This window comes from Chenopodium album, chromosome 4 (assembly GCF_948465745.1).
Source record: "Chenopodium album chromosome 4, dcCheAlbu1.1, whole genome shotgun sequence".
NCBI lineage: Eukaryota > Viridiplantae > Streptophyta > Magnoliopsida > Caryophyllales > Amaranthaceae > Chenopodium > Chenopodium album.
In genome coordinates this window covers 64,382,637-64,405,468 of record NC_137837.1, presented here as the reverse complement: position 1 = coordinate 64,405,468, position 22,832 = coordinate 64,382,637, and the positions used below count along the sequence as shown (strand labels likewise).

The 22,832-nt window shown below is 34.7% G+C and overlaps 3 protein-coding genes across 3 annotated transcripts; 1 reads left to right on the top strand and 2 right to left on the bottom strand.

Annotated features, from left to right (window-relative positions):
- Positions 1-2,522: 2,522 nt before the first annotated feature.
- On the bottom strand, positions 2,523-2,957 carry LOC145628016 (uncharacterized). Its single transcript, XM_081680348.1, has one exon. It carries the CDS (start codon positions 2,955-2,957, stop codon positions 2,523-2,525), a length of 435 nt encoding a protein of 144 aa, XP_081536474.1.
- Positions 2,958-10,025: 7,068 nt separating this feature from the next.
- Positions 10,026-15,158, top strand: LOC145627083 (protein trichome birefringence-like 38). The gene is made up of 5 exons (XM_081679481.1): positions 10,026-10,360; positions 10,673-10,844; positions 12,380-12,558; positions 14,333-14,491; positions 14,675-15,158. Exons 1-5 carry the CDS (start codon positions 10,083-10,085, stop codon positions 14,991-14,993), a joined length of 1,107 nt encoding a protein of 368 aa, XP_081535607.1. The 5' UTR covers positions 10,026-10,082; the 3' UTR covers positions 14,994-15,158.
- Positions 15,159-18,482: 3,324 nt separating this feature from the next.
- LOC145629195 (alpha-galactosidase-like) lies at positions 18,483-22,052 on the bottom strand. Its single transcript, XM_081681735.1, has 15 exons — positions 21,665-22,052; positions 21,329-21,387; positions 21,179-21,235; positions 21,023-21,057; positions 20,695-20,798; positions 20,485-20,560; positions 20,302-20,360; positions 20,091-20,156; positions 19,885-19,968; positions 19,660-19,724; positions 19,486-19,568; positions 19,313-19,403; positions 19,181-19,230; positions 18,948-19,088; positions 18,483-18,828 (listed from the first exon to the last, which is right to left on the bottom strand). Exons 1-15 carry the CDS (start codon positions 21,856-21,858, stop codon positions 18,739-18,741), a joined length of 1,254 nt encoding a protein of 417 aa, XP_081537861.1. The 5' UTR covers positions 21,859-22,052; the 3' UTR covers positions 18,483-18,738.
- Between the last annotated feature and the right edge of the window lie 780 nt (positions 22,053-22,832).

The following is a 22,832-nucleotide window of genomic DNA, read 5'->3' as shown; positions in this document are numbered from 1 at the left end:
TAGGTAAGGTTATATTACATTTTAGTAAAAGATATTATTGATTGTATATTAAATGTAGGTCATCACTATATATGATTAAAAAAATATAATTAAGAATATTAGTCAACTAAAATTTTCTACGCTTAATTTTCCGCCCATAATAGTTCTATGGAATGTAAGGGGAGCAACTAGGAATGAATTTATTCCCTACGCTTGGGTGGTAATTTCTATCCATAAGCCTAGAATTTTTATCATTCAAGAGACTAAGAGTGATGGATTACGTACTGAAAAGGTTGCAAATTTGCTTGGTTTTGATGATTTTTAGTTTATTAACCCTAATGGCCTTAGAGGAGGTTTTTGGTTAATGTATAATAGGAATGTTGAACTGATTGACTATGTGGAGAGGCACACCAAAAATTATTTCCATGCTTTATTTAAATTCTCCCCTGATAGTAAAGAAGTTTTTTTAACTGTTGTCCATGCTCCTTCATCTCCTGCTAAAAGACATAAATTATGGAATGACTTGAAAGCTTCCCTTCCCCCTGATAATACCTCGGGGCTCTTCTGGGTGATCTCAATGAGGTCACTCGACCCTCTGAAAAATCTGGTGGTCTTAATTTTAGACAATCTCAGTGTGTCGATCTTACTAAACTTGTTGAGGCTGCTTGCATGGTCGATCTTGGTTTCTCTGGAAACCCTTTTACCTGGCATAATGCAAGGGAAGGGCTTGATCTCATTCAAGAACGACTTGACAGGGCTTTAGAAAACCCGAGTTGGCTGAATACTTATCCTAATACTCAGGTATCTCATCTTGCTCGTACCTACTCAGATCATTGTCCTTTTTTAATTTCCATATTTGACAATCGTAAAGGTGGCCCTTACCCTTTTAAGGTGTAAGGCTGCTTGGTTAGAACATTGTGATTTTTCTTCCTTTTTTGTTTATAATTGGGATCTGCATAATTTCGATTTTCTTAAGGGCAAAAGTGAGTTTTTGGCTAATATTAAATTTTGGAATCATGAAATATTTGGAAATGAGGAGTTGTAGCAGACAGATTGGGAAAACATAGACAACCGAAAACCCGTAAATGATCATAGGAAGGGTTTTTAATGAAACAAAGCCTGAGCCGGGGTCATTTGCTTAAGAGATTTGGTGGGCAAAATATTAAGATGATAAGTGGTCGTCTCTAGAGCATGTGACCAACATGAAGGGGGTAATGAGGCATGGAATAAGATAGTGCGTTTGATATTATTAAGAGTCCGAATCATACTTTAGGCCTTCCCGTTTTGAGAGGACGGTTGGGGACAAGAGAACCTAAAAACCATACCATTGTTAAGGCAAAATTTTTTGAATGGGTCAGTGTCAAATTCGCGACCGTGATCGCTTTGGAAAGATTTAATGGGACGTTCAAATTGAGTTTGCACATATTGTCTAAAATGAAGAAAATATTGGTAGGCTTGATATTTATAAGCTAAGGGTATGGCCCACACATAATGAATGAAATCATCAAGAAGTATTAAATAGTATTCGTGACCATCAATGCTTCTAATAGGAGATGTCCATAAATTGGCATGAATAATATCAAAAGCTGAAAAAGTATTATTATTTGAATCATAAAACGGAAGTCTGACATGTTTCCCTAACTGAGATGAATTGCAAAAAGTGAAGTCATGCTCCTTATTACATGAAATAAAATTATTGCTCCTCAAAAAACTTAAAGAGGAAGCCCCGGTATGTCCTAAACGATCATGCCACAGGGTAACTGCAGTGAGAGTGGTGGCTAGGAAAGTGCTTGGTGAAGATGAGGTGACTGGATAAAGCTCCCCAGTGCTATTGCATCTCGTTATTACCCTCCCCGTGCAAAGATCCTTCACAGTAAACCATTAGGGTCAAATTCTATAGATATCGAATTATCAGTTGTAAATTTACGAATAGAAATAAGGTTCTTAATAATTTGAGGTGCAAGAAGAACATTTTTAAGGGTTATGGAATTATTTGGGAGGGTGGTGTGACCATAACCAGTAATTGGATTGCGATGACCATTGTCTACTAAAATATGATTATAAGTGCTTATATTAAAAAGGGGAAGAAGTCTACCGGCATTGTTGGTCATATGAGAAGTAGCTCTGGAGTCCATGTACCATCCGTTGTTCGGTGGTGTGAGGTTCATCGAGAAGTATGCACTGCCAAACTCCGTGGAAGTCATAGGTGGCCCGTAGTTGGATAACCCAACCGTATAGGCTTGTTGAGTTGGCCCACGACCGTAATTGGGCCTAGCTTGAAACTGACCAGTAGTGGGAAAAGGTGCTGGTGGGAGGGCCCATCCTTGTGGCCAATATGGAGGATTGGGCCAAGGGGATTGAGGGGCCCAATGTTGCCCATTTGAATTGGTCGTCCTCTGTTGCTGTTGTTGTGAAGGTGGCGCCCCCTACTGCTGCTAGCTATGGGTGGCTCCTCGTCCCTGTGAAACACGGCCACGACCTTTATCGCCACCACCGCGACCGCACCCAGCACCACCGCCTCTGCCGACGTTTGTAGTTGGTTGCTATTGTTGTGAGGAGTCGGCAGAGCCCAAAACCTGTTGTTGTTGGTGTTGGGCGACGAAAGAAGCCGCGACCGAAATGGACTCGGAATTCCGGTGAGTCTCTTCAAGAAGAAGACGGGAGCGTGCGGTATTAAAGGAGGGCAGGGGGTTGGTTTGAGCAATCATTGTCGCCACCGTGCAAAAATAGGACTTCGAAAGCCCGGCAACCAAGCAAAGAACAAGCTTTTGATCAGAGACTGGTTGATCAACATTCACAAGTTGGTCGGAGATGCACTTCAATTGCTGGCAATAAGCAGTAACATTGGGAAAGCTGTCAATATGAATAGCGTTGAATTGGTTGTCAAGATAAACCGCCCAAGTGCTCTTATTGTCTTGGAAGATTTCCTTAATTCGATCCCAAATTTGTTGTGTAGTGGCCTTCGGTGAAAGAATCATCGTGAGAAGGTCGACGAAGATAGTTCCATAGATCCATTGTTTAACAATGGCATCAATTCTAATCCGCAAAGAGTCCGAAATATCAGAAAATCGTGGTGTTTTTGGGTCGATGTGGTCAAGGACATTTTAGTCACAAGCATGATTTTGAAATAGTTCAACCCAGCTAGAGTATTGCACATTCTCGAAATTTAGGATGAGGAGAATAGCATTCTTGATGTTGTTCACGGTGAGGGCTGGGTGAAATTTGTTCACCGGCGGTGGTGGAGGAGGGGTGTCATCATTTTTGCCATGTTAACTCAAACAAGAAAAGGCAGTGAGTTGGAGTTGCAGAAGCACTAAAGTGCTGCTAAAATCGGAAGAACTAGAGAACAGGAAAGGAACAAAATTGCGGAAAAAACGTGGAAAAGGCAAGGTCCCAATTAAACCAAAAACCCATAAATTTGGAAAACAATAAAAAAAATTGAGATCTAAAACCTAAGATGTGATATTATGTTAGAGTTCGGGAAAACTCCTCAGATTGGAATGTGTACCATTGATAAATATTTATAGAGGTTTACATGAGTTCCTATTATGATAAGGATACAAGGTATAACAAAATATATACAAAAATTATCCTAATATGCGATAAATATTATCGTAAATATAATATCTATCATTATTAATAATCGAAGTATATATCAACCATGAAAAATCCTTAATGATGCCACACATGCATTACTATAATATTAAATGCCATGCTTAGCTTAAGTTACACACATCCGAATTGGTAAAGCTTAAGGCTCTGCTTGGAAATTCATTGTAGGCATCTTGATTAAATGTTAATGATGTTTAACAACCTTGGCAACTCATTTTAGGCATCTTAAATGATAATGATGTTTAACAACCTTGACAATTCGTAAGTGTAGACACCTAAAAATGTCTCCCCAAAACCAAACCCACTGATAAACGCCTTTCACCACCATTATTGGTCGGGTTGAGTATTTAATCTTTGGAATGCTTAAATCCATGTTCTATCCAATATATTTCATGAACCAATCCAATTTCTAGCTCATTTCCCTAAACCATAACCTATTTTCCACTTTTCGTGTCCACATCGCAAAACCGAGAGAAACTGATTTTATGGATATACAATTTTGATCCAATTATTATTTTTTTGGATAGGCCTTTAAATAAACTTTCCAAACATATATCATAAGCCCAATTCCGAGCTATAACGAAAAAGATATGAGCAAAACACTAAACTCGGCCTAAAACCGACACCCTTCTACTAAAACGGACATATCTTAAAACATACAAATTATTTTGACCTGATTCTAATTGGATTAGAAAGTAGACTTGATAAGAATTCCAATGATATATTATATGACTTATTCCAAGTTACGGATCAAACGTTATGATGATTTTAAAAACGGGTAAAAAATTGGAATCACCGCGCACAGTGCAAAAGAACCGTGTCACGGGAGTTTGCCCCGTCTGACGGTGCCTTCCCCCTTCTGACGGTGCCTTGTGCCGTGACACGGTACTGTACATCGTGTCACGGTGCCATTTTTGAAGCTCTTTCGCGTCAAATTCCATCGTGGCACGGTACCTGTTGCCGTGACACGGTACCTGCTTCCGTGACACGGTATTTCCCACCGTGTCACGGTGCTTTTTCCGTGTAATTTCTGCATTTTCCCATACCGTGACACGGTGTACTGTACTGTGCCACAGTGGACACTGCCGTGTCACGGTACGTGTGCCGTGTCACGGAATTTTCTCATGTCTTTTCCGCGTAAATCCTTCACGCGTTTTCACTTCCCGTAGGTCAAATATTTCCCGCGTCACGGGATTTTCCCCCGTATGACGGTGCCTTCCCCCGTCTGACGGTGCCTGGCACCGTGTCACGGTTTTCTCTGCCGTGTCGCGATGTTATTTTTTAGGGTTTTTATCTTTATAGGGTTTCGTGTGTTCCCTCTGTTCATTTTCCCTATAAATAGAACCCCCCCTTTCTGCAGTTCGGGGCACCAATAATCATTCTCTCTCACCTTACTCCAAAAATCGTTCTCTTCTCCCTTTTTAACCTAATTTCTAGCCTCCTTATTCTTCCATAATAATTCCCCTAAGCGCTCCAAGGAGTCCATACTTAACCCGAGGTTCCGTCCTTAAACCAAGGCGTGAAAGGTACACATAACTGAGGGTTTGGACCAAATCAAATCTACATTTATTTTATTTAATTTCTATTTGATTTATATTATTTTATTGAAGTTACTAACAGTTTATTCATGATGTAGCAATTTAAAGGAACGCGCGGAATGTGAGTAATTAATTTAATTACTTATTTTTATTTTAATATTACTAGTATCATGATTAGGTTATTTTATATTTTATTTGACTAACGCTATTATTGTTAAATTGCTTCCAATATTAATGTTTATTCTATTATTATTATGATCACCATATTTCATGTTTAAAGGGAAAATGTAATTGAAAATCACGCCTAATAAGATAATTTGGACAACCGGTTTAGGTTCCTTTTTTAATCTTGTTATTAAATCAAGTGATCACAATATTTTAGAATAATGTGTTGCATTAATATTTAACCAATTTAGCCTAATAACAGTTTGGAGCAAATTGAATATTTTGTTTGTATGCCTTTGAGATCGCATGAATCACTTTTCACTATAAGAATCGAGTAGAGGCCAATACGGGCGAATGTGACTCCATGACTCACTTCGTACCATCATCCCCGATCCTCCTTTCGTGGTTCCGAACCATATGGAGTTAGTAATCTCATGGATTATGAATGGGGTGTAACCTTCACGGGTCAATCTATCGTTGTTGCCTTTCGTTGTCTCTTACCGTGGTCGCCTTTTTATGATCCGTGAACGGTTTACAAGTTCCTTAAAAACTTGTTGACGACTCCCTACTTTATTTGTCCCTAATCGTATTATGTCAATTCCCACTTCCAATGAGTGTCAAGCATATTCACACATCCTTTAACGTAGGTGCACTTCGAGCGACGCCTACAGTAAGAAATTGTCTAATAACAGCCTTGGTCGAAAACTAATGTTTTTTTGGTTCAATTTGGACATATATATGTAGAATGAAGATCCTAGTTAATACTTCCTCCATTTTTTGTACTTGACCCGCTTTAACTTTTACATTATTCACCACCCTCCTTTGACCGGCTTTTGTGAATAATATATAAGGATCATCGTATTCATGTGGGCTCTTTTTGAATTCGTCTCAATAACTACTATCATTATATAAACTTGTATAATCATTACTTATGGATAATTGAAGTTATTAATTGTTAAAATTTATGCATTAACGAATATGATAAAAGAAATAGATCAAGTAAAAAAAGAACAGAGGAAGTAGTTATTAGGGCTAGGCTTAATTTATGGGAAATTTGATCCTCTGAACTTTACCAAGAAGAGAAGCAACTTAGCAGAATTAATTCACAAGAACTAATTAATTCATGTTGAATCAAGTTTTCATAAGGAAAAGGCATACTCTTTTAGTTGTTGGTTTCTCACCCCTATTTATAGGGGTAATTGTACATGAAATAATCTAGAAACCCTATATCCTACTAGGCATCCTAATTAGACTTGGATTGTTAACCCAAAATCTAATCTAATCTAAGTAAATTTGAAAAAAAAATAGTTGATTAAACTATCTCAAAACCTAATTCATTCCTAATTAATAATTAAAATAGAAAACGTTTACAAGTGAAACATACAAACCTATATATATGTAAAATCTAGATAACTAGTAGAAACAAAAATAAACAAGAATTTCCCATATTGAATATGCATTAGGTAGGGCCGGTGCTAAAATGTTAAGGCATCGATCTTAAATTATATAATTATAGGCGTTTGGCAAATGCCTTAAAATAGATATAGACGTTGAAATGAACTTGAATTGAGATATTATTAGGTACTTTGAGTACTATCTCAATGGACCTATGATTTTCCCTAGTATTATTATATTATTATAGGCGTCATTTGAAGTGTGTCTACCTTAGCATGTGTGAATATGATTGGCAATCATCGAAAGTTGAATTTGACATTATAATGATTAGGGACGAAAAAGTAGAGAGCCGTTAATAAGTTTTTTTTATGAAACTTGTAAATTGTTCATAGATCACTTAACGTAACCATAAAAAGGGACAAACTGAAAAGCAAAACTGATTTGATCCATAAAGGTTGTAACACTCTATTGATAATTCATATTATTACTAACTACATAATTATCCTAACCACAACTAGATAATTCGTCATGAAGGTAAAAAATTGAGTCGGGAAGTCAATTACGACATTATTGACCTCTACTCGATTTTTATAACGACATGTTAACTGAAACCTATAAATATACAAATAATTATTCAATTTGCTCCAACCTAGTTATGCTAAGTTGGTTTAATTTAATGCACACACAAACTAATTAATTATTGTGAAGATCATCACTTGAATAAAACAACAAGATAAAACTGAACCTAAACCGATTGTCCAAATTTTCTTATTAGTCATTATTTTTAATTACAAGTCTTGATTAAAACATCATGCAATCCATGATCATAATAACAGATAAATAAACATGCATAAACATAGGTTTAAAGTAACTTGACAATATTAGGGAATAAATCACCACATAGCCTAAACGAGACTAAGCATGATGCTAAGGAATTATTAGTACAAACCTAACCATTGATACTACATGATTAATAAAACACCTAATCATAATACTAATAATTGAATAATCCCTAAACATGATGCTAACAAGGAATAATCAAGATAAAATTGAATAAACCCTAAGATTTTTTATTAAGAGTACTTTACAGCGATTGAGAAACCTTCAAACTACATCATGCACAGAACGTTAATAAAATTAATAAATCAAAGTAAATTAATTGCAAATAATTAGATTTGAGGTTTAAATCCTAAGAATTTTAAACCTTTCAGGACATGGTTTGTACTCGGAGCTTCTTGTTTAGTATACATCCACGTCAACACTTAATTAATTGTGAGGGAATAGGAAGCTGCCAAAATTTTAGAAGAGAAAAGTAAGAGAATGATAAACGATGCTCGGATCGGAAGCTTATGCAGCCCACCATATGCACTGGCAATGAGACACGATACACAATGTCGTGTTGCGGCGCCAGCAGGAATTGTGGGTCACGCCACAATATTTTGGGGGCGTGGCACGACGCGATGCATCGCGACACAATAGAAAATGCTGATCACAACAAAATTAGTGTAACACATTGCTTGTGCAGCACGACATGTTGCTGTGCGGCCCGCCAAGCCAAATTTGGCATGTTGACCTGTATTGTCGATTTAGAAATTTTTGCTTTTATCATAACTTTTGGTCCCAAATTTAAATTTAGGGAAATAATTTACCATTAGAAAAATCTAGAATTCTACTTCCTAACCAAACTAGAATCAAGTCAACATCGATTATTTCTATATTTATGGATATGGTCAAAAAAGTGTAAGGGGTGTCGGCTTTGGACTGAGTATGCAAAACATTTTGTTCATATCTTCATCGTTATAAATCTCAATTGGGATTATGATCATATATCATTGGAAAGATTATTAAAAGTGCTATCCAACCATGTAAAATTTGCATAAAAATTATGAAGTACAAAAGTCAAATTAAGCTCGATTTTAGGTTGCGGTTGTAAAAAGAGGAAATTGGGCTAAAGTAGTTTATGAATTATGGATTAGGAAAAGTGCTTGGGCTATTGAAAAGGCTAAAATGGCTTGAAATGACAGAAAATGGTATTGGATTGGGTTTCTAAGCAAGACTCAAGTGTTCCTTTGATCCAATACAAAACTCGAATCAAATGGCGGTGAAAGGTTTATTCATCACTGGGTTTGGTCGGAAATTTTTTAAGTGTCTGAAATTACCTTTTATTTCAATTATTAAAAAACTTATTCAAAATATTTCAGCTCTTTATTAATCAATAGAAAATTTTGTCAACAACTACCAATTAAAGCACGTGTTTTGAAAATAACCACCTATTGAATTTTTTTTAAAAAAGAACTACCACAAACTTGTAAAAACTTTAACTAGCACTACCACTCTAACAATTTCGGCTAGAATCTCCGGCATTTGGGTCTCACTTTTTACAACTTTTTACCTTTATGAAGGGTAATTTAGTCAATTTAGATGGTGATTTTATGAGGTAAAGGTAAAAAGTGGAACCTACATGCCGAATATTCTAGCCGAAATTGTTATAGTGGTACTGGTAGTTAAATTTTTTACAACTTTGTAGTAGTTCTTTAAAAAAAATTAATAGATAGTTATTTCCAAAACACGTGCTTTAATTGGTAGTTGTTGACAAAATTTCTTAAACAATAAGTCAATAACCATTACCTAATTTAAATGTTACTCTACTTCCTTATTATTAGTTTCAGTATCTTATCTTTCTAAGTTTCAGTTTCATTTAAGTTAGGGGGTGTTTGGTATAAACATTGTCAATGAAACGGAAAGAATTCAAATAATTAAGGCAAAGAGTAATGATAAACGTTACCTTTACTATATGTTTGGTATCCTACAGGAATGGAAACAATTGAGGAGATTGCAATTGAGTAAGGAAACGTATAGTATTTTGTTTCCACTAGTTTGTCAAGGGTAACATCTTGGGGAATTTTATTACCCTCCGAAAACGGTATTTGTTACTTTTAACTCATACCAAACAACTAAAAATGAAAACACTTAATTGAATCCGTTTCGTACATCTAAAATTACTGTACCAAACGCCCCCTTAGTGTTGCGAAACATAGCCTAAATTATTCATCCAATATTTTGACAAAATATAATAAGGTACAGAATTGACAGACATGTTTTTGCATTGCTTATTTTGTAACCTTCACTTATTTTAAAAGTGTCTTATGGTTCAAGAACAAGCTAGCTATACATAACAATAATATATAATATGTAACATTGAATAAATTAATCAAAAAGCTTAGTATATCTATATCATTATCAATCATAGAACCCACAGTTAATCATGAAAATACAAATAGTGAACGAAAATCTAAGCTAACTAACCATATCATATTATAAAAGCTCACATTTTTTTCTTTCTAGCTCTTACTCACCTAAACACATTCTCTCTTTTCCTCATACTTTGATGCAATGGAGTGCAAATTTGCTTTAGCCATATTTGTTTTACTTTTGCATCAATGTATAGCTAATGTGGAGGATTCAACAACAATAGAGGTTTCGAAATCGAATAAATCTTCTGGTTGTAATCTTTTCCAAGGTAGTTGGGTGTATGACGATGCTTATACTCCATATTATGACTCCTCTACTTGTTCATCTATCATCAAAGAGTTTGATTGCTTAAGCAATGGGCGCCCGGATCAACTCTACCTCAAATATAGGTGGAAGCCTAGTGATTGCGATTTACCAAGGTAACTCCTTAACCACGTCGTTTATTGTATAATGAGCCACTCGGGTATATGATGAATTTAGAGGACCAACTCACCAAAAGTTTAAGTTGATGATTGAGCTCTATAATTATGTTTTATATTCTATCAATGAATGAACATCACCTTAAGTGGCATATTTACGTTCATCTAGGGTAGTGATACTTGCCTATTTGGCTTTATGTAAGAAATTGTATAAGAATTTTTGTGCATATACATTTCCAATGGAAGAATTTGCATGCATGTTTTGTTAATTTTTATATTTTCTTAATATATTATATACTATTTATCATATAGATTCGATGGTCAAGATTTTGTGACAAGGTTCACGGGAAAGAAGATAATGTTCGTGGGAGATTCCTTAAGTCTTGATCAATGGCAATCATTTACATGCATGTTGCAAGCATCCCTGCCTCATTGTAATCACAAGCTTACAGTAAAAGGCGCCCTCTCTACACATACCATAATGGTACATGCTTATTATGACTTATTATCCCATGGAAATTTTGATTTTTGCTACCTATCAAACACATCAAATTGAATTTTGCTACCTATTAAAACTTTTATTTTATTTTGCTACCTAACATATGCCCTCTTTTTAAATTTTGCTACCACTGAACGGAATCCGTTAAGGAATCCGTTAAGTGGGTCCATAACGACACGTGTCGTGTTATTATTGGCCAAAAAAATAAAAAAAAATAAATTAAAAAAATTAAAAAAAAAATAAAAATAAGAAAAACCTAAACTACCCAGCCACCACCCCCGCGCCACCACCCCCTTCCCCCCAACTCACCGCACCCCTCCCCGAAACCACCACCCGCGTCGCACCACCAGCCCCAACCTACCTGAACCCTCCCCCTCCCTTTCCCGCAACCGCGTCGCCCCCAAAAACCACCAAAACTAAAACCCTAGATCCCACCACGGCCACGAATCTGGCCACAAATGGCCGAAATCGGCCGGTTTTGGGGCTCAGTGGCCTTAACCGGCCGATTTCGACCTTTTAAGGCTAGATTCTTGGCCGTTTTTGGGGACGAGAGTTTTGGGTTTTGGGTTTTTGGGGGCGACGCGGTTGCGGGAAAGGGAGGGGGAGGGGGAGGGTTCAGGTGGGTTGGGGCTGGTGGTGCGACGCGGGTGGTGGTTTCGGGGAGGGGTGCGGTGAGTTGGTGGCGCGGGGGTGGTGGCTGGGTAGTTTAGGTTTTTCTTTTTTTTTTTTTTTTTAAAATTTTTTTGGCCAATAATAACACGACACGTGTCGTTATGGACCCACTTAACGGATTCCTTAACGGATTCCGTTCAGTGGTAGCAAAATTTAAAAAAAGGGCATATGTTAGGTAGCAAAATAAAATAAAAGTTTTGATAGGTAGCAAAATTCAATTTGATGTGTTTGATAGGTAGCAAAAATCAAAATTTCCTTATCCCATTATATTATACTACGTATAAATGTTTGATTTATACGGAGTAATATGTTATCATGTACGTTTTATGTCCCTCTGATTTTTAAATGTGTTTCGGTAACCGTTTAAATTCATTCTTTAAATTAGGTTTCTGTATTCTACTCGTGGTCGAAAAGATTAAAAGAAAAATATTTTCTTTTAATCTTTTCGACCACACCATATAAGTTTACTTTATTTATTAAATAATGCTCAAATTTATTTTTAAAAAAAAAAACTTTTCTTCTATCTATCCAAAAATAAGGGGAAAAAATCTTGAAGGGCGCACATTTTTTTGTTTAGTTACAATAAATTTATGGAACAAAGTATATATGCTCTAAAAGTACATAATTATAAATTATGATATTGTCCTAACCTATCACGTTTTTTTGAAAAATTATAACAATAATGTTTGTTGCCCATCACATCTAAAGTTGCTTTTACTACTTGTATAAGAAAATATGTGACATGTTTTGATTGGAATGTCCTTAAATTGTCGATTTATGGTATTATTATTTTGAGGAAGAAAGTATAAAAATGATGATTATATGTCTTTTGTGTCTATCATATATAGGAGTACAACATTTCGGTGATGTTATATCGAACTCCATATTTGGTTGATATTGTAAGTGAAAAGATAGGGAAGGTGCTAAAGCTTGATTCTATAAACAATGGCAATGCTTGGAAAGGGATGGATGTTCTCATCTTCAACAGTTGGCATTGGTGGGTCCATAAAGGAAGCAAAAGTCAAGGGTAACATACAATACATCTCTTTGACACTACTCCCTTTATAGTTTTGAATTAATAATTACACTTTACTTTTCATCTAAAGCATACAAATAAATGATTGAAAAATTATACTCCCTTTATCAATATCAATATATATATATATATATATATTAAAACTCAAAGGCAAGCATTGTAATCTTGCCACGTGTTGTCAATCTCGCCACGTGTTGCCATGTCACATACTATTACCAATCATCAATGTTTCCACACAAAAATCAATAATTTGTGAGCAATAGTATTTGAACCCATGAACTCATCTTCATTAAAGTTAAACTCTAACCATTACTCCAACAACAAATCTTATGATAATAAAGTTGTATTAAAAAGAGTTATTCATGTTCATAAATACAAAAATTTTAATAGCCAACTTATATGTGTATATTTTGACAACAATATAATTATAAAATTAATTTCATTTTTTTCCATTACTCAACCTTTAGTATAAGTTATACACTTATATTTAAGTATTAAAATGTGTAACCCAAATTTAAATAAAGGTTTTTTTTTTAACTAAGAAATTTGTTACTAGAAGAAATTTTAATGATACGATATAATATTTAGTTACCTCATATTAATTAATAATTAACAAATGGTCGATATTGTTTTTATAAAACCACCAATGTATGTAGGTGGCTGGCATGGGCGGTTGCCGGATTGGCTAGGTGGTTGGGCTTTGGCTGGTGGGTTTTGTTCTTAATTTGTTTTTAAATTTTTTTTAAAATTTTTTTAGCCAATTGATTCGTGACACGTGTCACTTTAATTAAAAAAATAAATAAATAACTCATTCAACCGGTAACCGGTATTTGGGATTGAAGAAAAAGAAGACCCCCCAAAGTTCGGATTATTCCAGAATAAATGAAAGTTGGGATTATTTTTTCTAATTTTTCCTTTTTAATATAGTATTTTTATATGCATACAATGACCAGGGGCAGCGCCCGGGCCAAAAAACTAGTTTTAAACTAAATATCCTAATTTGATTATCACATATATCCTAATAATATTTCTAATTACCAGTATGTAGAAATGATAAATAGTTGATAGATATTATACATTAACTCTGTTAAAGGATCAACTCAACCAAAAGCTTAAACTGATGGTTGAAGCTCAGGAATTATGTTTTATACTCTATTAAACTCAATTGAGAGTATGATTTTAACATGTACCTACATAAATCAATATATTTAGCATTATCGTTAAACTATATTTAAGTTTATATCAACATTGGTCAACATAGTGTATATGAATAGTTTTTCTAACAAAAATTTAAAATGAAACATTTATTTTGAAATAGATGGAGTAAGTAAAAGAGAAAAAATAGAAGGTGAAATCTTGGTGGAACTTTTTGCATAATCATCAATCAATCAATCAATAACTATATACTAAAAGATACATCAATAATGACATGTGTCAATTTCTAGTGTGTCCTTAGTATATTATTATTTTTTAATAATTAATTACTATATTTATTTAAGGAAGTTATTTTTTGTAAAAAAAAAATAAGTAAATAAAAAATCAACTATATAAATGAGCAATAATATTTATCATTCTTATGTTATACGCAATTAATTACTCCGTATGAAATAGTAAGAAAATATATATCGCTTTAATCCTTTTAAACACCTATGTATCTATTTAAAAGGATTAAAATATATAGATATAAACACTAATTAGATTATGATTAATGTTAAATTAACTCTTATCAGCCATTATCTGATTCTTGATTTCAACATAAAATCAGATGGGATTACATCCAAAAGGGCAAAAAGATTTACAAGGACATGGACCGTTTGACTGCTTATAAATATGGATTGACAACTTGGTCTAAGTGGGTTGACAAATATGCTAACAACAACAACATTCAAGTTTTCTTCCAAGGCATCTCCCCAACTCACTACAGGTTAGTATCACAATATCACATGCTTATTTACGTCTAATACTACCTTTGTTTCATAATATCTGACCCTTTTTTTTTTTTTTTACAAATTTGATTTGATAATATAATTTGTCAATACACAACTTTAACCCTCAGTATTGTTAATTACACTCTTAGCTGATTCCTTTCAAATTTATGTTGTACTAGGTCTCAAGAGTGGAACGCGAGTACTGGAGATTGTAAAGGAGAAACAAAACCGATACCAGGATCAACATATCCGGCAGGCTTACCACCAGCAGACGGAGTAGTAAAGCAAATATTGAGTAACATGTCAAAAAAGGTTACGTTACTAGACGTAACTACAATGTCACAACTAAGAAAAGATGGACATCCTTCAATATATGGTTTGGATGGCAATGATTGTTCTCATTGGTGTCTTCCTGGTGTCCCTGATACTTGGAATGAACTCCTGTCAGCTCTTCTTGTTTCTCAAGCTAAGAAAACCCTACAATTCAACCAACTTTGATTGCTAGATTTAAATTTATTGTGATGGACACATTATTATTTGGATCTTGTATTATTTATTATATCCATGTATGCGGAATTTAAACTTAATTTAATATAACTCCCTACTTTCTATATGAAATTAATTAATATAAATTTGTGGATCAGAGTGATTTCCATTGATTCATATTTATAGGGTCCTTACATCTTCATATATATTAGAATTTAAATTTATTTAATATGTTCATTTATAAATTTCCAAATTGTGATTTCTACATTCACTTTTACGGTAAGTCACTTATTTTCAATTCAATTTGTAATGACAATTCATTTATTTATACAACACATTTACAGGTTATAACTTATAATTCTGTTTAATTTTTTTAAGGCAAAGGCAGTTTTATTAAAAAAAAAAATCTGTTATCATAGGGGATTTTTTTTAATTACAGTAAGGAAGAAATAATTATCCCTCCGTGTTTTAATAAGTGTTATCGTTTGACTTTTTTCAGCATTCACGGTTTTGACTTGCTTAATTTACCAATACATAAAAAACAAATGTTATTGCATAATACATTGATTGATTGTTCTCAAAAAAAAAAAATACATTGATTGATTTGATATAATGTATACTTTTATATTAGGGAATTTTGACTTTTACCACCTCACAAAAACCCAAAAATTGCTTTTACCACCTCCACAATCAAAGGTTTTATTTTACCACCTCATAAAAAAATCAAAGTTAGATTTTACCACCACACTTAACTCCGGTGACGGATAATTGCTAGGGGCCCCATACTAACGGCTATTTTTTCAATTTTACCTCAATTTTCGTAACGGCTATTTTTGCTAGGGGCCCCACACTAACGGCTATTTTTTCAAATTTTCCTCGATTATGTTGTATAAATAAACCCATGTCCCTCTTTTCGTCCAAAAATCCATGAATTTGGCTTTGTTTATGCGAATTTCTTTCAAAGTCCTCAAATTTGCTCCACCCTAACAATCCTAGCATCCAATTGTTCAAGATTTGTGCTCGTTTAACGTGATTAAGATTGTACTCATTTCAGTTCATTTGCAAATACCATGAATTATTATGTATATTTTCGCAATTCTTGTCTTAATTATGTTCCAATTGTTATGTTCGATTGTAAGTGTGGATATGACTTATGAATTGAGCCCCAATTTCAGATTTTAAAAATTAGGGTTCATGTTAGTATCAATTAATTTGGGGTTTTTTAAAATTGCAATTGGTTAATGTAATTAGGGTTTAAGAATGATAATTGTGTTCAATTAGAAGTAATGGTTGATGCTGGTGGTTGTTAATTGCAGCAGGAAATATCCTCCATAAGTGTATCACCGTCAAAAAAATTTGTGGTGTCATCACCTCTTCTCCAGATGCAAAAGATATTGATGAAATTCAAAGTTAGAGTTTTACTTTACAAAGAGAATAAAACAAATTGAGAGGAGAGAGGTTAAATACTAGAAAATTTAATGTAGAAAGGTGATAAATTGATTGCAATTGAATAGGGAAGGTGAGAAAATAAAGAGAGAGAGGAAAATCAGGCCTTTTAATTTGGACGGAAATGAAAAATAGTGAGGCCCACAACAATTTTCCATCACCGAAATTAGGTTGTGGTGGTAAAATCTAACTTTTATTTTTTTATGAGGTGGTAAAATAAAACTTTTGATTGTGAAGGTGGCAAAAGCAACTTTTGGGTTTTTGTGAGGTGGTGGTGAAGGTCAAAATAGTCTTTCATATTATAAAATATCCTATTATTTTACTAACATATGAGTAGATAAATAAAATAGTCAAAGTAGTGTCTTGTCATGGGTGTTTGGTCAAACCGTTACACTTATTAAAACACGGAGGAAGTATCATTAGTAAACAGCCATACGACACCTATAATTTCATTGAATATGTTTTGGAGTAATTCCAGCAAAATCTTGTGAAAGGTGTGCTTTTGTTGTTTTGGCTACTATACTAATGAAGATTGACTATTGAGTTGATTCTGATTATTGTTTTGATCCAATAATCTTCACTCTTTACACTCATTGAAGTTTCAGCTAAAATGGAATAATCTTCAGTCTTTAGTCTTTACACTCATTGAAGCTTCAGATTTTAATCATACATAATCTATTTCTAGCTAAGATGGTAATAAGTATGGCTTTTATTTACGCGGTTTGGTGTTCAAACTTGTTTGTATGCACATTTTTAGTTAATAATGACATGGAATTAAAATTGGTGAATGGTTGTGTGGCATGATTCTAATGTAGAAAACAAGTACATGTGGCACACACATATTTAGGAACACCTTTTAATGTATTAGTATAGATAATGGAACACGTTTATATTTAGAATTATTGATGGCTTGTGGCCAGACTTTTGTTTATTGGGTTGAGTCCAAATTTTGGTATGTAGTAGACAAGCACATTTCTTTTTTTCACAAAATTACGCCAAGTGTCTCCCCGGAGGATTAGTTTAGTATATAGTATAGATTGTAGTAGCTACGACTGCAATACAGATACTTGAATCCATGATTAAATCTCTGTGCTGAAGCACTTATGTTGCTAATGCCGTCCTTAATGGAATTGACTGTGTTATGCTTAATGGTGAGAGTGCAGCTGGGGCTTACCCTGAGCTTGCTGTCAAGATCATGGCCTGTATATGTATCGAGGCAGAATCTTCCCTTGATTATGCAGCTATTTTCGAAGCGATGATTAGGGCTACACCTTTACCAATGAGCCCCTTGGAGAGTCTTGCATCTTCAGCTATCCGAACTGCTATTAAAGCCCAGGCCAAGCTCATTGTTGTGATGACATGTGGTGTTACAGCGGCCAAATTGGTTGCCAAGTATACAGAGGTTTAATTTCTCTATTAGCTGAAGGGTCTGCCAAGGCTACTGATTCAGAATCTACTGAGGTGATTCTGGAGGCTGCTTAGCAACGGAAAGGGGCCTGTGTCTTCCCGGTGATTCTATTGTAGCACTTCATCATATTGGGGCTGCTTCTGTTATCAATGATTTGCATTGTCAAGGGATTGGCCGATTGGGTAAGACATTAGTCTCTGATTCTCGTCTATTGGAAGAAATGGGAGAAATAAACCAAGGACAGATATTTCAGGCAAACTGTGTTTTGTTCTCGGATTTCTTCCTGCAGACCTCCTGCTATAATGTTTTCTTCGATGTGTTTCATTATTTACTTTAGCATTATTTCGTGTTGTACATTTTTAGAGTTGTCCCATCTAGAACGTTGCAATGAGGTATTCTATTGTGGTGGTGCCTTAGATGATTATTTTTTAAGTTTGAACACAACAAAGAGGATGTTATTATGACTCTCAACATTTTGAATATGCTTTCTTTATGCAGAATGCCAACAGTCCTGAATATGCAAGTGTGTGTGATTTTTATTCATGTTCCCTTATATTATACATCATATTCTTTTTCTCTTTGCTAAGAAAATGTACATTATAATTATATTTACGTGACATAGAATGAGTTTAATTGCACAGCACAGGTAGTAACAAATATGATTCTTGATTTTCAAGAATTAGCAGTACTTGATTTGAATCTCACTTTTGTTATTGGAAAATACTGCCCATAAACATAACATGTATATATTGGGTAGTACTGTAGTATACAATATGAAAAACTGTCTTAAGTGTTTTGCATAGGTCTGTTTTCCTAGTTATTGAATCATCTTTTCCTCTCCCTGCTGATCATACAAGAAGATTTATGCTTTTACGCGATCTATTTGGCTTTGGCTTGGAAATCTCACATGTGGGGTGTTAAGATGTACATCTTAACTGCATGCGAATCAACTTGAGCAGAAAGATGAGCTTTGACACCACGCTGAGTTGAATGCTGCTTTTTCAAGGGTATTGAATGAAGACGGGTCATGGAGTTAGATTGAACATCCAGTAAAACAAGAAAATTGTCCTGTTCAACAATTTATAAGAAACAAAAGGTAACAACGAACTCACCCTCCATAAGTCCCGAGCATCCACTATAGTTGTTGGCTTAAGACCTATATCGGACCAATATGTAGTTATATTTGATGATGAAGATCCTCTATTCCATAGAATAACAGCCATCCTCCTCTGAGTCAATGGGCCAGCCCATACCTTAACATTTCATAAGATATTACTCTGAGACATGCATGCCAAAAATGATCATTTGGACTCCGAAAAAGTAGTGTATACAAAGTATATATTACCTCAAGATCACCATTTTTCTTAACCTTTCTCCCTTGAACGCCTAGCTTATCTGGTTATTAAACTTAAACTTGTTGATCAGTAAGTTCATTGGGTATATATGAAGTAATTGACAACCTCCTCCAGTCCTTTACCTTGATTGACAGCAATGACCTCCTTGTTGCTTAGCAGTTCAAGAGTTGCCTGATCCATTGATCGCACATCACATCCAACCAACAAAGGAGCCTGCAGAAACCCAATGTTTTGATTACAGGCCAATCATCTTGATCGAGTTGCATAATAAAAAGTCGGAAAATTAGAATGGTACCTTTACTAATGCCCATATGCTGAAGTGAGAACGATACTCCTCTTTATTCATCCCTCCGTTACCAACTTCAAGCATGTCCGGATCTGCAGACAATGTTAAACCCCTTTCATCTGTCATATCGAAAACAGCGCTGAAACTCAAAAAAAAGATAATAAGTATGTTTCTTATTGTTACCATTCCATCCTCCAGGACGAGCATATGATGCCCATTTGTCATTTTTGTCTGCTATATCTGTCATACTGAAGCACAACAGGAGTTTCCAGATTTAATAGCCCAATAAAGCATTAGAAAAAATAAACTTTTGTTCTATTCTTGAACTAGTACAGTCCCTCATTTTAACTGCTAAAAATAGATGTTCAGATCAAATATTAGAATGTGTATTGAACTTTACTCTTTTACCTATTCCATGTATCTTGAATGTCACCCGTCGTTCTCCAACTATTTCCAATACTCGGGGCCCAAGTTGCTGGATCTTCTTGTCCCCTGCTCATCACCAAGTTTTATTGTGAGAGAATCATGCTATTGTTCTGTCGAATATCCTCATAGTAAATTAAATTTGAAATTACAACTCCTTCGAGTTGAACTTGCATTGATGAATTACTTACCATTCACATAGGGAGAAAAATATATGTCTTCCACTTTCTAGTAAGGCCTTACTCATCTTAGGGTACCTATCCACAATTGATAGTGTTAGTGATAGAAAGGTGGTAATGTTCAACCTGAAACCTTGGGGCTGCTAATGTAGCAGATCAATTTCAGATTGTTGATAAAACATCAGTGAACAATTACATCAATATTATGTAAGTAGTTACAAACCTTTCCTTTGGGTCAATCCCGTTGTTCTCACAGTTGTCATATTTCAAGTAATCAACACCCTATTTCAGACATTTTTTTGGGGAGAAAAAAAGTCAAAAATACAGCTGATGAGTGATGAGCAATCTGTATTTTACCATTCCATGTTGAGTGACCTTGTATCATATCAAGATATCAATTACTCACCCAGGAGGCAAAGGTTTTCGCATCCTGTGTTTCATGGCCAAGCGAGCCTGGCATGGTCTTGCTACAAGTCTGAATTCTGAACCAGCAATCTTGGTATCAGATTTAAGCTGCTTAAACATGCATAGAATTGTAACATGATTGACTTCATAATATTACTATTTTTTTTTTTTTTCTGAGATGACCCATAAAATTTTGAGATAGAGTGAATACCCTGCATCTGAGTAAATTCCAAGCTTCAGCCCTTTTCTATGAACATAATTTGCTAGTGCTTTAATTCCTGATGGAAAGGTTGAAGCTTTGGGAACCAAGTGTCCCTAGAATATTTGAACGGAGTAAGATTAGTGGGAGAAATCATAAGTGTGAAGAATACAGTTTTTTTTTTTTTTTTTTTTATTTGGTGTTTAGAGGGCCACAAGGATAAGGGTGAGAAACGATCCCATGATTTCCTGGAACTGGGAGGGAAGCTCTAACCACTTGAGCTATCCCTCACTCTCGAGGATACAGTAAGATAATCAGAAATTCAAGGGTGAGAATGCACCTGAGAATCTCTGTTGAGTTCTGCCCAGCAATCATCTGTTATGTTACAGTTGATGACTTAGTAAGAACCTTTTTTTTAAGGGCTAAAATGTTTTAGAATTTCGGTACTTAAAAGAACAGTAAGCCAAAAATTATCTCAAAAAGTTTGTAGATTTACCAATGTTTATGTATTTATACCCAAGATCTGCTAGGCCACTCGACACCATAGCATCAGCTGCAGGAATGATTTACAAAGATGTCCATCATATAATCATATCATGGAACATATGGAGAATCTCCAAATATTACTGATTAGAAAAGCAGTTACCTGTTTCTCTTATCAAATGCTCGTCAATCTTACAGCCAAAATGGTTCCAGCTGTTCCACCTACTCAGACGAAGAAATACATGACAGATTCAACTATAAATAAAAATATGACAGAATTGGTTTCCACTTTTCACAAAGATTTTTTTTTTGGTTTGAGTTTTTTTTTTTTTTTTTTTTGACACCACATTCGTGTTTATTAAAAGGAGAGTAAAACTAGGAAACTTGCATGAACACAAAGAGGGGAAAGGTTTATGTAGCAGTTAAATAACCTTAAAACAGAATCGTGCTGACCTTTGTTTTAGATTAAATATTTATGAACTATGTGCAGTACACGTACCCCATTTGTGGAGTAAGACCAAGGCCATTGTTTAGGAGACTACGGCGCCTGCCACCCACAGATGTATTTGGCACTGATCTGTTATCAGGAACATGCATAAGAGTTGCATGTGCAGTTCCTGCAACCAATATGATCCATACCAGTATCCTACCAATGTCATGACCAATATGCGATGTCATAATTGTTGCTCGCATGTTTAGTTGTAACGTTTCTCCGAAAGCTGCAAGCAGCAAGCTAGTAATGAATGGATGGAAATGAAGGATGTGATTAGGTGAGAATTAATGAGGTGGGCTTATGAAGATGTTTTCAAAAAAGGGTAAAGACTAAAGAATTAGGTGTAACTGTAAGGGCAGTTAACTAGTAGCATAATTTAGTGGCCTTTGAAGTATGCATTTTCAGTGGCATATATGCTGAGATGAGGTACTTTATTCTAGCTAGCTAGCTAGCACTAGCAGTAACTAATTATCCTACTTGCTTAGAAGTCACGTTGTACCATAACACACGGGTAGAAAATACTTGAAAAGGAATCAAACTGGGACCAGAACAATCTAGATGATCAACTCCAAAACATTTTGCACTAGTGACTGACTCATTGTTGACACTTGGGTGATTTAATTATTTTCAGGAATAATTTTTGATGTCTCACAATAAGTTGGTATGCGTAATTGTAAGTTCATCCCATTACCTCATTTTTTTGAGACACAAAAATAGATAAGTAGACTAGAACCTAAGACTCTTTGCACAAACTCAATGCATTACCACAAAGCTACTTTAATGTTATTTATTGCAATAAAATTGTGTTTAACCTATAAAGCTATATCCTTACCTAATTAAAAAATAAAAAAAGTAATAATATTTTTTAGTAGGGCCGGTGCCACCCAAGCCCTTCTCACAATAACTTTTGATGTCTCACAATTTATTTTTTTTTTAAAAATTGATATTTACTACCACGTCTTAAATGTCATATTGAAAATTACTACCGCGAATTGAAAATCTCGTAAATTACTACCGTAAAAAATTTTAAAAAATTGATTTTAATACCAGACTTCACTTTAAATAATTGATGACGTCATCTTTTCTCATTAATTCACATTTAACCTTTGATTAGCCATTTAAATGCCCCTAAAAAAAGGAAAATAAAATCTCGTCTAATCCATGGTTACCCTAG